The sequence below is a fragment of the Numenius arquata genome, chromosome 6 (genome assembly GCF_964106895.1).
Source record: "Numenius arquata chromosome 6, bNumArq3.hap1.1, whole genome shotgun sequence".
Classification (NCBI taxonomy): domain Eukaryota; kingdom Metazoa; phylum Chordata; class Aves; order Charadriiformes; family Scolopacidae; genus Numenius; species Numenius arquata.
In genome coordinates, this window is record NC_133581.1 from 67100879 (window position 1) to 67117415 (window position 16537).

General features: G+C 51.9%; 1 protein-coding gene across 1 annotated transcript; it reads right to left on the bottom strand.

Moving 5' to 3' along the window:
• Positions 1 to 2937: 2937 nt before the first annotated feature.
• On the bottom strand, positions 2938 to 16120 carry GPR137C (G protein-coupled receptor 137C). The gene is made up of 7 exons (XM_074150053.1): positions 15755 to 16120; positions 8725 to 8768; positions 7748 to 7976; positions 5087 to 5236; positions 4408 to 4530; positions 4171 to 4286; positions 2938 to 3430 (listed from the first exon to the last, which is right to left on the bottom strand). The coding sequence occupies exons 1-7, from the start codon at positions 16118 to 16120 to the stop codon at positions 3259 to 3261; spliced, it is 1200 nt and encodes a 399-aa protein (XP_074006154.1). The 3' UTR covers positions 2938 to 3258.
• Positions 16121 to 16537: the final 417 nt, after the last annotated feature.

Below are 16537 nucleotides of genomic sequence, written 5' to 3' on the forward strand. Positions count from 1 at the left end.
ACCCCGTCCTCCCCAGCCCCAGAAAAACCACCGCTGCAAAGGGGAACCCCAGGACCCTTCAGAAAAGCCACCTCTGGGTGCTCTGCACCCAACCAGGTTCAAGCCCGGAGAGGGACTGGTGGGGATACTGGTCACACTGGAGCGAAGCACAGCGTGGTGGTCCCCAGCAGCTGCTGGCTGGCCAGGACCGAGCTATACCGGGTCAGGCTCAGCCCGTGAAGAAGCAGCTTTACTGGGTCACCACACACATCTCAGCCGAGCCATCAGCTGTCCAGCACCACCACCAAACCCTTGGCCAGGACAAGGGTGACCCACGGCTGGAGCTGGGTCACACCGAGAGCAAAACCCTAGCACTGAAACACTCCCCCCCCCACCCCCCCCGGCCTTTTTTTTATTGATTTATTTTTTTATTTCAACATAGTAGTGCTCGGTTACAGTTTAGCGAAGAACAAATAGGTACATTCATTGGCCGCAGCTTCCTGGGGCAGCCAGCTGCTGCCCGCCTGCCAAGCCAAAATACTGTTAAACCGTACCAAACCCAAACGAAACAAAAAGGAAAAAAAAAAAAAAAAAAAGAAAAAAAAGAAAAAAAAAAGTTGAATGAAAGGCAACTACGCATTAAAAAAGTCACTGTACTTCTCAGCTATAAATTACTTCAGTAAAACACGGGACCGGCCCCAGGGGGGAAACGGTCGGAGTCTGGAAATTAAGGGCCATCCGTACAAACGAATAAAACCAAACCACTTGTTGTTTTATTTCTGGTTTTTTGTTTGTTTTTGTTTTTTTTTTTGCCAGTCCCTCAGGAGTACATTTAGCAACGAGACTCCCTGCCCCGACCTGCCGTCCCAGTGCCAGGAAGATCATGGTGGTGGTGGTGGTGGTGATGCTGTTGTGTGCTTCAGTGCAATACGAACAATGAGCCTGTAGCCCTTTAGTATTTAATTATTTTTTTTTTTAATTTTTTAACTATTATTTTCTTTTTTTTTTTTCTTTTTTTTTTGCACTACACTCCTTTCCCTCCAAGGAAAAACTTAAAGTGCTCCTAGTGCTTTGGAATTTAAGCATGAACGGGGCAGGGGGGGCGGCCACTAGCGTCACTTATCGTCTTTGGTGACTTACGGGAGAAGAAAGAAGGGCGACGCACCGAGTCCAGGTCCTTCGTTAGCTTTGCCATAAGTCAAGCAGTGATTGAGATGGAGCAACCCCTTCCTGCAGCCCGGCCCAACCTAGGGGACAGGTCCCTTTGTCCCTCGGAGAGCCACAGCAGTCAGGGTGGAGCTCCCTGGTTCAAGTACTAGAGCAAGAGGGATGTGCTGAAAAGTTGTCACCTCGGAGCCTTCTCTAAAAAAGAAAAAAAAACCCAAAACGAAAAAGAGCAGCAGGGGTTTCTCCTGGTGTGGGGCCACCACGAGTGAAGGGGGGTTAGCAAGGAGAGGCCCCCACGGAGGGACAGGGTGTTCTCAGTGTGACAAGTGACATCTAGCTCAGTACAAGCGATGCGGGTGATAGGGTGACCAGGCCATACTAGTGAGCACACGGCAAGTGAGGAGAGGCCGGGGCTGGCCCAGCGCTTGGGGGTTTCTCTCACACACAGCTGTGGACACGGAGGGTGCCTCGGGGTCCCCTCCGGCACCAGAGCCCAGCCCCCTGTCCCAAAGCACCACCCCACCCCATGCCCAGCTAAGTCCTTCAGTGTCAGACTGGGGTTCGAAGAGCAGGAGCAGCTCCAGGTAAGGAAAAAGCAGTTCCAGTTCAGGTTGCCACCAGAAGTCAGAGCAGTTGCCCTCCCTGGACCAGTGCCTCCATCCAAGCCTGTGTTCCAAAGCTGCTTCGCTCATCCCCACGTCAGGCTCAGGGACAAGCCAGGAATAACATCAAGCCTCATCTCCAGGGAGCTCGACAGAGCTCTAGGCAAGCTCAAACTTGACAATTTTGGTTAAAGACAGTTGGAGACACCTCCTCCCAGTCTGCCCCAACACACTCAAACCCTGTGTGCACCCAAAGCCCTGCTGACACAGCTCCTGGAGCAACAGGACCCCTCCGGGCTCAGGGTCCTGCCCCATGGCAGGAGAAGGGACAGCCAGCGAGCCCAGGGACCAGATCTCTGTAGCATCAGCCACTTCCCTCCGCAAGAGCGAGCATCGCCTCCACAGACAGACACCTCCTGCACCTCAGGGGGGACCCCACCAGTTCACATTCACTTCGGGTTAAAACTCTTGGTTTATCCACTAAACGCAATTTAATACTGAGGGGGGGGGAAAGGGGAGCCCCACGGGGGGGGGGAGGGGTGAAGAAGAGGAGGGAGCAGGACCGCTCTCACCACCCACCAGTTAAAGCAGCCCTGGTTTCACACGTGCTTTGGGCCACGCACGTTCCTGCACGCACACTCTCCCTGGGCCAGCTCCAAGCTCTCCCAGAAGGGAGCAGTTTTGCCCCCTCCATCCACGCCAGCCCTTTTCCTTCACCAGAAGGTAGTGGGCTGGTTACAACCTAAGCGATCTTAACACCAGTAGGAGCACTCGATCTCACCCTCCCAGGCCTCCGCGAGGACACGCCTGCCTGGAGCTCAGCTTTGAGCCCCAAGTCTCCTAGGTAGGACAGAGCAGCAACCGGGTGACACGAGGACCAGCAAGACCACGCTCAGCCCAGAGGCACCAGCCCCGCCAGGTGGGAATATGGCACAGTTTGCTTGAACATTCACCGCTGGAGGCCCTGCCCCGTAACACGCTCGGGCCAGAGCTTCCCACTCCCAAGTGAGTCAGGATGCAGAGTACTTCACGGAACACGTCTTTGCAGGAAGACGGTGCCTCTCCCAGCTATGGATGTGCAATTAAAAGAGTAACTAGAAACAGTCTCGGACCGAGCGCGGCCCGAGCAAGATCTCGTTCCTTCCAAGTGTGCAGATAAAAGTGCAAATATGCATTTGATGTTTCTTTTCTAGTGAGGAAGCTCTGGTGCATTTAGCTGCCAACATCTTGAAGACCAGACCAAGGAGGAAAAAGAAAAAAAAAAAAAAAGCTTCCAGAGAGAGAGTTCAGCTTCACTTTTGCTACATGGTACCTTAAAAGTCACAGTTCTCTTGCTGTCCCCCTGCAGCCGTAGGCTCAAGTCCTGCTTATGGCTGCAGCAGGTCGTGGAATGTTTGTCTCGATGAGTTAGATGCTTCGGGGAAGAAGGAAAGAGGAAAAAGAAAAACCCAAGTTACAATCCTATACATGAAATGCCACTTCTGGGGAAGAAAGGGACCTCGCAGCCTCTTCAGTTCTGTGGCGCAGGGTATGAGTTATGGTGATTATTCATCTCCGAGCCGCCTGCGGCAAAGAGCAAGGGGGCACTGTCTGTAGCTGTTCCGCTGAGATGGGGACCCACCGAGTAGCTGTCGTTCCCGGCCAGGGACCCGTAGCAGCCAGAGCACTGGGGGGTGGCCAAGCTGGGAGGAGAGAGACAGAAAAACTAGACACGGACTCTTAGAGAGGAATAATTTGACTGTGAACTAGTCTCTATCCCTCCCGGTACCCGAGTCTGCAGAAGCGGGCTATGACACACAGGCACAGCATCTCCAAGGAACCTTGGCTTTGATGAAACCGGTACAAGGAGAAGAGCACCAGGCCCTACAATGCTGGTCAAGAAGAGCCAGAACCTCCAAACCCCTCACTACAGAATAGCAGGTGGAGTTTAGACCCCTGAGCAGCAAGTGAAGGACAAGGCCATCAGGTTTCCCCTTAGTTTTGCTGGAGATATCAGACCATTCTCCCCTACACCAGCTGTTCCCACAGAGCTTCATCCCAGTTGGCTCCCAGGGACAACATCCTTCCCAGGACTTTACCACCTCACACTTCCCAGTGGAGAAACTCCTCTGGAGGTCATTTAAAGAGCCCTGTCCCCCACAGCTGAGGAAGGATCCTAGCAGGATCAGCCCTCCTGTCTGTAGCCACCTGAGATATCCACCTCTCAGAGCTGGTGGCTTCTGTCTAATAAAAACAGCTCCTTATGAGCTGCAGAAGGGAACAAAACCAAGCTCAATCAGAAGCCTCCTTGACCCATCCACCTTGCCCAAGCTGCCTCTTATCCCAAAATTCTTTCCCCAGAGCGGAAGCCAAGAGCTCTGTTGCTTCCACACAGGGCAGCAGAAGGGCAGCTGGGCTTTCCCTTGCCCAGGACAACACTTACCCTCCTTCCCTGGCCCCAAGCCGTGACAAGTCGTCATCGCTGTCGTAGCGCCTCGGATTGTCAAAGAAGTAGGCTCTGGAGCTGTAGCTGTGACTATTGACCATCCCCGCCGGAGTCTGTTAGAGAGAAAGGAGTTGGGCCACAAATGAGATGTTTCTGACAGTGTTCCTGAAGTCCTGTCCCCAAACCCCAGGCACCTCGGGGCTCCTCAAGCTACAGCAGCTTCCTCACACCTACCAAGTTCTGACTCAGTCTCTGTGCCCGGAAGAAGAGGACCACGAAAGTCGTTGGCACCAGCTCCCAGAGGAAAAGGACCACTCCAAACACCACGTACTCCTCACTGCTCACTTCCACGTGCACCTGAGGACAGAAGTGAGAGGTCTCTGTAAAATCCTAACCAGAGTTACACAGGTCCCAGAGCTGAACACAGCACACAGCTTTGCAGAACTAGGAGTGGTTTAGGGACTTCTGCAGAGTCATGACCCTTACCTGACCACTGCTACTGGTTTTTAGTGAGATCATTCCCTTCAGTGTCCTACCAGGGTATTCCTAGCTCCCTCCCCACACCAACTCTCCCTTGCACACAGTCATGCCTTATTAAGCATTGCTTTTCTGCTCTAGTTGACTTGTTCCTCCTCTCCCCCCCCCCCCCCCAAAAAAAAAGAAGAGTTGGCAGGCTAAAACTAAAGAGCACAACAGGGAATCCCTCCTGAAGTAGCCAAATAGAGCAAGATCTGGGCTTGCTCCGGTGAAGAGAGCAAGCAGGGCTTCTGAAGGCAGAAATCCAGCTCATCTGGGGATGCAGAGAAACAGATACACCCCCACAGACCTCTTTTCCCCTACACATGCCCTCACAGGGTGGTGGAGTAACCACCTTTCACTATACTGTCTCCGGACAGGTGTCCCAAGCACTTACCTTGTCTGAAAGGTTGTCCCAGCCATAGTTAAACGGACCAGGAACATTGTCTGGAGATATGGCCACAGCTACCAGGTTATAGCAAGCCCTTGAGGAATACAGAAGAGCGACTACGGAGCCCACGAGAATCGCCTGGCAGACAGATGTTCCCTGGAGCAGGAAGAAAAACAGTTTTAATACAGACCCTTCCTACAGAGCTGGAATTCCTCCCCCTTAAATGCACCAGAAGCTGTGCAGGCAAGAATGACCTAGAACATTTGTATGTTGTTGCTAAAATATTCAGAGCCCGGTAAGAGGTTTCTTGTGTGATGAGTTCATTGCAGTAGCAGAGCTACACAGCCAGTGTCACCAGGGAGCAAGGGAAGACCCGAGGCACAGGAGTGTCACTGTCACTCAGGATCTTCGTCAGCTTCACGCCAGTGGTCCAGAGAGATGCCATCCCACCCACTGCCCTGCTGTGGTAGCCTCCAAAAGAAGAATCAATGTGCTGCTTCTACACCCTGATCAGACTCTGGAGCAGTTCAACACCCCCACATTGAACACATTTGTCCAAATATTTGAGGTGGGCAACTCTGAGAACAGGCAGAAAGACCCAACACCCAGTTCTCAGCACTGCTGTGGGACAAGCCAAGCTTTGCTAGAAACAAAAAGGCGTGTTAAAGGGTGGAGAGATGTTGCAGGACCTCTGCCTCCTGCTCTCTGTCCTGGGGTGGTGAAAAGCAGCTTCCTCCACAGTGTTTCAGATGCAGTACCATCAGAGGGACAGCTGCATGAGGTACCTGAAGGTCCTACCTTTCCTGGACAGCTAGGCATGGGAGAGGAAGCCACCTGAAGATCTGCAAGTGTCTCCATTTCTTCACTAAGTACACCCCTGAAGCCTTTTAATAGCTACTGGTAGCCACCACAGCAGAAGCCAGTAAGTGGGCAGGCAAACACATCTCAGCAGCTGACTTGCCTTGGTATTTAGGGAAACAATCTGCTCCAGAAGCTCATCTCGTTGACCTGCTCCACATCAGCAGGTTCACAGCTGGAGTTCAGGAGGCAGGGCAGCCTTTTCCAGGCATTTGTGTAACACTTCTGCCCATCCCCACCCTATTTTTGCAGCTCCTCCGCAACACAAAGGCAAGGGGATGCCTTCAAGGCAGGGAAGGGAGACAGCATTTGAATGCAAGAGACCTTCAGCAGACAGGTAGGTTGTGTATTCAACCCCAGACACAGGTTGTTCAAGAGCAAAGCCCCACAGGCAGCCTCAGGCATGTAACTAGAGGAAGCTGCTGCAGTCAAACCACTGCTGGGTGAACTCCATAAGTTAATTAATGTCCAGACCCAGTCAGAGCTGGATACCTGGCCCATGCAAGCAGGGATTTGAGCAGGTTCTCAGCTTAGTCACAGCTCCTCTGTCTCACTTCAGATCACCTGGCTGCAATCTGCAGCCTCTGTGGACAGTTGTCACAAGAGCCAGCTCAGCAGCCAGTCCCAACACCTACGGCCAACACACCTCCTGGATTCTGGGCAGCCACCGATGTTCTTCACTGCTTAAGAGACCCCTTTTCCTACAGAAAACCTCAGCTTCAACCTGGACAGCCCAGCTCTGGCAGCCCTCTCTAGAAGAGGGGACTTTGAGTGGTCACATGGATGCCCCACTAAGGAACAAGGAGATGCCTCCAGCCAATGCAAGGCAGTTGTCAGGATCCAGAACATCTTTGTAGCAGTGTCTGCTGCAGGGCTGCTTGTCACCTTCTTCTGAGGGAGGGGACAGAGGCATCCAACAGCCTCCAAGAGCTCTACACTCCAGGTAAGGTCTCTGCAGGAGGCCAGAGCCTCACCTTCTGACACCTGGAAAGAGGTGATGCAGATCACACAAGGTGAGGAGCTGTACTACCGGGAAAAGGCAGTAGCTCTAAAGTAGCAGAGCCAGGGAACCAGCTTCTCTCACCCTGATTGTGCTCAGGTGCTCAAGCTTTTCTGTAGATGTTTCCAGGCCCACCAAGAGACTGTATCTGGCCTTCTCACCAGGCCAGGTCCCCACTCTCATTCAGTAGGAGTGATATGGCTTCCCAGAAGAAGAGACAGCTTAAGTGCACACTTAATTGCAGCCTAGTGCCATGAGACTGCTGGTGGCTTATGCACTTCCCTACCTGCTGGTGAAGAGCCATGTATGTTCAGACCTTCACCTGTCCTTTTGACTTGGGGAAGGACCTACAGCAACTTCTCCTCCCCTTTTAAGATGCTCATCTCAGGTGAGCAGTGCCTCTGGCTCAAGCAAGCAGGCAGCTAAAGCTACAAAAGGATCCCCTTTGTAGGGAATTGTCATGTATCTGCAGACTTCACTGTCCTTAGTGACAACTGACTGCAGGAACTGCATCTGCTACTCCTCGGAGGACCCCCTCTTCCAGACAAACCCTAAATGATACCTCTAAACCTGAAACGCATAAGCAGCTCCAAAGCGGCAATGTATTCCCCTAAAAAGTGTAGGGCACTTCCATAACAGGAGCATGCACTTGCTTGGAGGGAGGAGTCCAAGAGCTGCCACCTCCACCCTGGAAGGAGTATTTGAGCAGGAGTAGCTCAGGTGCAACCAGGCCAGCTCCGAGAAAGCAGTCACAGATCCAAGCTGAGAATCCAGCTGATGATGGTGCAGTTCACAAGGCATTTACCTACCTTAGACTCGAGGTAGACATTCGCTGAAGACATCTTTCCGAGTTTGCACATGCAGCAAGCCAGCGAGATGGCACAGAGGATGAAGAGGCTGTCGTTGACCAGGGCACGGGCAAGGACTGTCCACCTCAGCTGGTTCTCCGGGACCTCACCGTGGATTAACATTGCACAAGTTAAATTCACAACTAAGAAGAGGAGGCTGGTAAATATGGAGCCCAGGTACAACAGGACCCTGGAGAGATGGTAGGGAAGAAAAAAATGGAGTTGAAGTCAGACAGTTCTGGGGTTATTCTCCACCACCCTCTGGTCACATCAGGTAAGAGAACCTCCCAACATGCCCAGTGCTCTGCTTGCTATGAAGATCAGACATTCCAGCAAGTTTCAGTGGTTGTATTGAGAGTGTTTGTTTGAGCTGCTCTCATAATGCACGAGCAGTGCAAGTAGTCATGAGTTACAAGACTCATCTTCTGACAGTCAGGTTCTTATCTTGCAGATTTTAAGTGTTGCTCTAGCTCCGCATTAACTTCAGTCAATAAGCTATGAGTCACCACAGCCACTGCAACTTCTTTATTGAAAGCCACTGGAGCTTGCATTTTCCATCCTGGGTTTCCCTGGCAATGGCTAGGAAGCACCTGAGCTGCACAAACACAGGTGCCACCTATTGCCCAAGCCTTATTCTACAGATCTTTTTGGGGTGGGAGAGCTCAAGATGACCTTAAGAGTTCATCTAGTTTGCTAGCAATACTGGGACACTGATGGAGACACACAGACATGCTGGAGACAGCATGTTTTAGCTTCCTTGATACCCTCAAAGCTCCCAATCCCACTCCAAGGCACACCACTGATCCTTGGTCAGAGCAGAACTAAGTAAGGCATTAGAATTCTTCAGCCTTTGGGGTCTGAAGTTCCCATTCCCAGCACCATAGCATGAGTTCACCTTAAGCCAGCTTTGAAGGCAACATTAGAAAAGTATCACTTACTTGTACTTGTTGAATTCAGCTGCACATTTCACTTTGAATATCACCTAGGGGAAAAGATATGCACAGCATTATTTAACATGACCTACAGCTCTCCTTTAACTTTAGCAAAGACAACAGCAGAACCAGCATCCAGTTGGACATCTTGAAGGACTCCACATTATCTATGAGCACCACATCTTGCACTGGACCCACTTGCAAGAAAGACTGGTGTTCTTTTTTCCTACAAGAGTCAAGCCCACATGTCTGTGTCCCATAGCCATAGAATCACTTAGGCTGGAAAAGACCATTAGGATTGAGTCCTAACACTGCCAAGTCCACCACTAAACCATGTCCCCCACAAAAATATTTAATATCCCATGTGCGAGAAGGACTTTAATAACACCACACCTAAGGACTTCAAGAAAAGCAGGAATTTTAGCACTCAGTAGTCACTATGAACATTCAAAAATATATCTGCTTCACCCAGTGTTCTGTGCTGCATATTTTAGGACCTCAATCATGCTCAATTTCCCTGCTAGAGAAGGCCTCTTCAGCTGCTGTGCTTCAGCAAGACAAATAGCTGATCTAAAATAGCCCTCTGGAATGGGACTGTGGACCCGCAGGCTGTAACAAGCATTTGGAGCTCACAGCTCCTCTACCCTGAAGATGTTTTTAGGCCAAAACCACCTGAAAAGTAACTCTGAGATGGTAGGAAGCCCATGCCTACCAAGTTACATGGCATATTTGACAGACAAGCATATTAGAGATCAGTCATTTAGAGACTGTTTCACTTGAAGCAACACACACCGTTCAAGAGTGGATCTAGGGTCTGCTGAAGCCTACAGGGGCAGGACTTCTAACCTAAGGACATATGGACAGCTTAGAAGGTGTGGACACGCTCCCAAGTCACAGCTTAGATGAGAGCACAGGGGTCCTGCTGCAAGGGGACAAGGAACTGGTTCTCCTACACAGTCAGGACAAGCATCAAGCTGGGAGAGCTTCATGGAGCTCGCTTGTCACACACTGATTCAGCACAGCCACGGTAGAAATTGGGTTTTGTCCTGTGATAAATGCAGATCCTGGTACAGACCCCAGAGCTGAGGTCACATTCAGTCTCAGACAACACTCATGTCCTAACTAGAGACTTGGAAGGAACTTGAGAAGAGGTGGAAAGCCACCTAGCCAGGTCCAGCAGATATGGCCTTGTGGGGTGAACACAAGGCCAGTGTGGGCTCGTTGCCCAGGTGTGGAGGTTTGGTTTCACTGCTTCTGCAAGGAGTCCTCCTTGTCAGCTTCCAGACTGTGGCTGCAGAGAAGGATCACGCATCCCTCCTCCCTCCTGGCATCCTTAGCCAGCTTTTTTTTTTTTTCTGATGGGACCTCTTGGCTCCTGCCTTCCAATCAGCACTGAGGTCACGATGGCACCCTGAAGCTTCAGAAACGAGGCTCCTGCTGACAGGATTTCCAGAGACACTTCAGGGTTTGAGGGTCTGATCCAGCTCATCTGAGTTACAGGAAACATAGGCCTGGAAGGACCATGTGGTGACTTCAAAGCAGAAAAAAAAAAAAAATCCCTAATCCCTGAAGGCTACATTCAAGCACTTTGGGAGTGTCAAAACAGACATCAAGGACATTCAGCTGGGAAACCTCTTGGTTCAGCACCCATTTGCACAGCACGTAAATCCATTTGAGGTATTTGCACTGCTGCTCTGACTCCCAGAAGGGCCCAGCAAGAGTCCCTGGCTTGTGTTCCAGCTGACCATTCTGGGTGAGAAAGTGCCACTTGCTAACAGAAAGAAGATGCTGGCTCCTGCAAGACACTCTCCCAAGACTCTCCCTGAGCCCTGGGGACTAAGGCACACAAAGCTGTCCCGGGGTTAAGAGTGCAATGGCAACCTGAGACTCACACTTGGACTGCTGCCACCGAAAGCAGAGGGAGACCACGGCACCAGCCTTACACTTTTCTTAGCCCCTAGCTATTTACTCCTGTAACTTCACAAAAAAAGCAAGCATCGCTCAGTTTACAGTGATTTTAGTTATTTAAGACATGAGAACTCGTCTGAAGGTTGCTTTTTTCCTTCACAAAGGTTGGGTCAGTAGGTGACACCAGTAGCGTTCACCTTCAGGTTCTTGCCCTTGAGACAATCTCGCAAGCCTTCCAGCGCTGCCTTGCAGCTCTGTTGCTTTTCAAAGCCCAAGGACAGCTTATGTACTGGGTTCTGCTGCGAAGAAACCAGCGCAGAGAGCTCAGGAGTAGTCCTATTCTTCATAAAGAATAGGAAATACAGACCCCTGCCTTCAAACAGGTGGACGATGCCAAGTTGCTGTAGCAACCCTTGCAAACTGAACAGTTCCTAGCCAGGAGGCCAGGCCCAGAAGTCATCAGTCGCCTATTGAAAACAAGGAACAGAGGTCTCTGCTAGCCCAGAGCAGCAGGGCTGAGAACATGCACTCCTCAACAAGCCTTTTATAACAGTTAGGCAACACTCAGTCATCTTTCTGGAGCCACAAGTCCTTTGAGCACTTCACATCAGCCACAGACTTGGGAGGAAGGCGAGGCCGAGAAGAGCCAGAGACCTCGAAGTCCCCTGTGATGCCTGGATATATTTCTCAAAAGGGAATATTCCTTTCTCACATCACTGAGCCCAGAAAGTGAACTTGCTCAGGGTATGTTTTCAGAGTATTATTTAAGAAACACACTCAATCCTCAAAGGTGTACTGGAGGTGTCACAGCTGCTAAGAGAAGGTGACAAGTGACAGACAACCATCTCCCACAGACGACTCTAAGGACCACTTTCAATATCTGTACAAGCCAGGACCATAGCCCTACCAGAGCCCCAGAGAGCACTTCAGCTTGGTTTAGGTACAGCCATTCACACCAGACATAAAAGATCCAGCAACTTGTCACTGTCCATCTGATGGAAGCAGAGTCTCTTTTGCTCTATAAAGAAAATCATGAGTTTGGGCTCTTCAGATGCAAGACATAATCATGTTCTCCCTCCACACAAACATCACCCTCACTCAGTGATGCAAGAGCATCCACAGATTCCTTCTCTCACCACAATCACTCAGCATCGGAGCTGAGCAGGGACTATTTTGGGACTACACCCCATAACAAGTGTTCGAGCCCCCACCTGCCCCTCAGAGAAAAAGCTGGAACCATCTGCGAGAAGGATCTCTCACCATCCCCACTAATACAGAGGTCATCCTATGCCACCACAAACACAGGGTGCAACTTGTGTGTACCCTGATTTCCTGGAATAGCTGGTTGCCGGCATGGCCACCTGTTCACTCAGGAACTGTGGGGCCCACGGGAATCATCAGCTATGGGATGGAGCAGTTTTGGGTTTAAGTGATCCCCCTACCAGCTGTCCCTCTGAGGCAGGGGACACAGGCTAGGTGTCTGCTAGACAAGGAAGGTGGAAAAGTGCAAGAACAGACAGAGGCTTTTCCAGTGTTCCTTTTGAGAAGGCAGGAAGATACAGGACAGCAAGGACAAACAAGCTCCCAGGCTGGATGCTCTTTCCATCCATGTCTGCTCCAGAGCAATTAGAGCAGCAAGAGATTAAAAAAAGGGCTGATGTCATCTAATCAGATGGAGCACTTAGAAGAAACCCAGACAGGTTAAGGGTTATGGCCACACCAGTCTGGCAGAGCAGCCCGTCGGAGCCTCACTGCTCCAGCAGAAGGCCTTACTCATTGTTGCCCACAGTTGCTGACTCCCAAGTGAGTCCAGGATGCCAAGTGCTCCAGAAGGTCTTTGAAAAGTCAAGATGGAGGTTGTTATGGCTACATTTCCACATACTGGTGCTCCTGGACAATTACCTGAGGGAAAAGCAGGAATTGGCAGGTTCTTGGGAAAGGCAGAATTACTCAAGCAGACGTCTAGCTGGTGGCAGAGGAGTTATTCCAAAAGCAAAGCAGAGAAGCACCCTGGGCTGGACATCTAAGCCACTGCTTCTGCCTGTGTGAGGCAAGACTGGGAGGGGATCAGAGGAATTCCAACATGATGTCCTCTGAACTCCAGATTTCCTGGAAAGGAACTCATTCTGTTACAAGCTGAAGCGGAAGAGATGCTTCCCAAGCAAAAGGGCATCACACCTTTTGATGTCCCAGGTGGAAATAAGGCAGTAACAAAAAGAAACCATCACCACTAAATGAACATCCCACACATCTTTTTAGGCCTCCACATCCCCTCAGGAATCTCCGGAGATAGGAGAGGGTATCCTCTTCCTCACAGAGAGGGGGAACACCAGGCAGTTTCACAAATTTGAGTTCCAGCCCCAGAACAGCCTGGAACACAAAATAACACTGGATCTCCATGGGTATTTGTTGTTTCCTGGAGCTCTTGCCCCCACCCAGCACCATTTCATCCTCAGCTTGTAAATAGCCTGAGGAGCTCCGTAAATCAAGCGAGATTAGCTCAAATAACATAGCACAAGCCACATTTTCATCCACTGCTTAGACAGATGCCATTTCTCCAGCGTCCTCACAAAGGAGGCACTGTGTACAAAGACAATTAGCCAGGCCTTCAGCACAGAAGCAGCCTATGCTTTTATCTGAGAACATCTCAGACCAGGATACTGCCCCCAGAGCAACAGAAACTCAATGCCCTTCTACAGGTTCTTACCAACTGGCCCTTAAGAACTGGGAACGGATGGACCCTCCACGGCAGGTCACACTAGTAAACATCCCCACCCTCTCTAGATCTTGAGCCACTTCAGCTAAAGTGCTGTGGTTCCACCATGGCTTCTCTCCTTCCTCCAGGTAGTGAGAATTCTTGTTTAATTACACCCTCATCTCCCTTAACATAATTCTTCCCATGCTTTAAGAGAAGCACTGAACACAGCCAAGCCAGGAACATCTCAGTTAGCCACCAACACACAGCACTCTTCTGTCAAGGGAAGGATGGACTAGTTTTTTTATCAGCCTGTTCCCCAAGCAGAGGAGGCCAAATATCACCACTCGGCATCATGGCTTTTGTTAAAATGGAAGCCAGAAAAGCACCAAAGGCTTTCTGTTCACTGCACTCTTTCTCCAAACCTCTGGAGCTGCAGGCTTTCCTACCTACCACCACCCACAGAGTGCTGGACTCCCATTCTGCCTGCAACAGCCAAGCATCAGACCCTCTCTGTAACTACACATGCATATACCCATTTTAGTGGGTCATTTTATCCTTCCCCACTCCAAATTCTGGGCTCTTATTTCCTCATACAAGATTTCCCTCAGCTCTAGGTCTTCAAGGAGAAAGAAATGGGGTATATTCAGCCAGAGTCCACTGAAAAACAGGTACCCTGGGAGGAAGGGAAGCCTGAGAACCTATTTGAATTTACTTTGCTGTTCTTTAAAGGAGCCTTTTAACACGGCTGCAAGGAGGCAAATCTGCTGTCAAGTCCAGTAACTTGGAAGAAAACAGAAATCCAGCCACTTTGTGGTACCAGAACACTGGATCCTTTCCTCAGCTCACCTTTCAGGGGACACACAAACACCTCCTGGTTGGAGCAATTGGTAGGTCAGGCTCCCTTTAACAGACAAGATGGATTATGCACACTATGCACCATTTGTTATTTTGCTGCCACTCGATCAGCAGCATATCTAACACCGACAGCTTTTGCAACGGGGCAGTTCAACCCAGCTTCCAGGTGTTTGCGTCGGAGGAGGGAAGAACCAAAAACAGCTGAACAACCCAATTGCTCCAAGTCTCACATTATCATGTGAATGTTGATGTCCTCCGGAAAATGAAATCATAACTCCCATCGGTGACACATCGGAGCGATGGAGCGGTTTCGCTGTGTGTTAGCGATTCCTTTGTCAGGCTGGCGAACAGCTGAGAGCTGCAGAGCAAAGAATCTGAACAACAACGAAGCTGGAAGGAAAGTACTGCCTATTTATGAAACAAGTCACCAAACTGGAAGGCAGGCAAGCAAAGGGCTGCTCACGAGAAACTGGAGCAGAAACAAAAATATTCAGAGGAGGAAGGGGAGGGGGAGAGCCAAGGCTTTAAAAGATAAAGTGAAAGGACTAGAGAAAGAAGGATTAAAAAAATAAATAAAATAATCACAAAACAAGTGATGGGAAACCCAGAAAAGGAGGAATACAGCTCAGCGACAATAACAAGCAGCTCCGCACCGTCCCAGCGGCGATCATTGTACTGGGAAGGGGCCCATCTCTCCAGCCCCGGGCTGTTGTCTGGGGAGGGCAGAGGGATCCCAGGGTTTTGGGTTTTTTTTTTTTTTGTGTGTGTGTGTGTGTCTGACAACGAGCTGCAGAACAACAAGCCCGGTTCACAGCGGAGCGATGGAGAGAAGGAGGGAGCGCAGCAACAATAGCAGAAGAGGCTCTAGCTGGTGACGTAATGGTTGGCATCACTCCAGGCCAGAGCAGCCCCTGCTGCTGCCACTTTCTGGTCCCCTTTAGAGAAGGGGAATCAATTAAAAAAAAAAAAAAGAAAAAGATGCAAACCGGTCATCCGTCCCCCCCACCAAGAGATACCTCCCTGCAGGGTTGCAAAGGGGAAAGCCCCTCTGGAAACAGGGCACATCTCTGCACACCCCCCCCCCCCCGCCACCACCACTTCAAGCCCCAAGATTCAGGGTATGTGCCTTGTTCCCCCTCCCCAAAGCCACCCCAGGGTGCGGGGCTGCACACCCTGAACCCCACCACCCTGACACCAGGATCCAGGGCACACTACCTCCTCACCCTCCCCCCCCCCCCCCAATCCTCTCCCCACCCCCAAGCCTAGATTCAGGGCATAATCCTTGTGCCCCCCCCTCTCCAAGCCTGGATTCAGGGCACTCCCCTGCATCTCCCCAACCTACCCCAAGGCCTGCACTGAGGGGAGACCCCTCAGCACCCCCACTCCCACCGAGGCCTCTCAGCACCCCCTCTCCCACCCAGGGCACACCTCCACACACACACACACACACACCCCCTCATCCCAGCTTCGGGGGACACCTCAGCGCACCTCCAAGTTGGGGGGGGGGGGGGTGCCGTGTCCCTACCCCCCAGAGGAAGAAAAAAAAAAAAAAAAACCCAACCAAAACCAACTTACCTCAGCAAAATAGAGGTTGAGGAGGCAGAGGCTGGAGAAGAGCAGGCAGCCGGGCAGGCAGTAGAGGAGCCAGTGGGCGAAGGGCTGCTGGAGGCGGAGGGCCTGCAGGGAGTTCTGCAGGTAGAAGGAGAAGAGGGTGGTCCTGAGGGCAGCCCAGAGCAGGCAGAGGAAGAGGCAGAGCGTGTGGTAGCTCAGCCGCCGCTCCCGGTAGTAAAGGAGCAGCCAGAGCTGCAGGTAGGCGAAGAGGAAGAGGGCGGCGTAGAGCGCCGTGTGGAGCACGGTCAGCCCCAGCTCCACCGCGTAGGGCACGGCGGGCCCCTCCGCCAGGGCCGCCCCCTCAGCGAGGGCCGCCGCCGTCGAGCTCATGGGGCAGCGCCGGGGCGAAGGGGGGTGGGGGGGGGGTGGGGATGGTGGTGAAAGAAGGAGGGGAGGCAACGGCCCGCCAACGCCCGCCGCGCCCTCCCCTCCCCTCAGCCCCGGCTGGACACCCCCATACAACAAAGGGGAGCCCCCCTCCTCCTCCTCCGCCGGCGCCGCCCGCCCTCCTGGCTGCGCCGCCCGCCCGCCCGCCGCCAAACAACTCTCTGCCGGGGACAATCAGCTGAGCCCGATTATTTGAGGCGCTCGCTCCTGACAGCGCGCCCTCCCCATTGGCTGCCGCCCGGCCCGCCCCCACCGCGCCCGCCCGCCTCCCCGAGTGGCGGCCGCCGCCGCCTCTCACTCACCGGCCCGCCCCCGCCCGCTCGCCTCTTTGTTTCTTGGGTTGCCGCCGCCGCCCGCCTT

Excerpts from the sequence above, each read along its gene's own strand:
- GPR137C (XM_074150053.1), bottom strand. The coding sequence starts at position 16,120 with ATGAGCTCGACGGCGGCGGCCCTCGCTGAGGGGGCGGCCCTGGCGGAG. Across the intron at positions 8,769-15,754 it reads TCAACCTCTATTTTGCTGAG|GTGATATTCAAAGTGAAATG; the intron begins GTAAGTTGGTTT and ends CTTTTCCCCTAG. Across the intron at positions 4,531-5,086 it reads GGGACAACCTTTCAGACAAG|GTGCACGTGGAAGTGAGCAG; the intron begins GTAAGTGCTTGG and ends TTCTGTCCTCAG.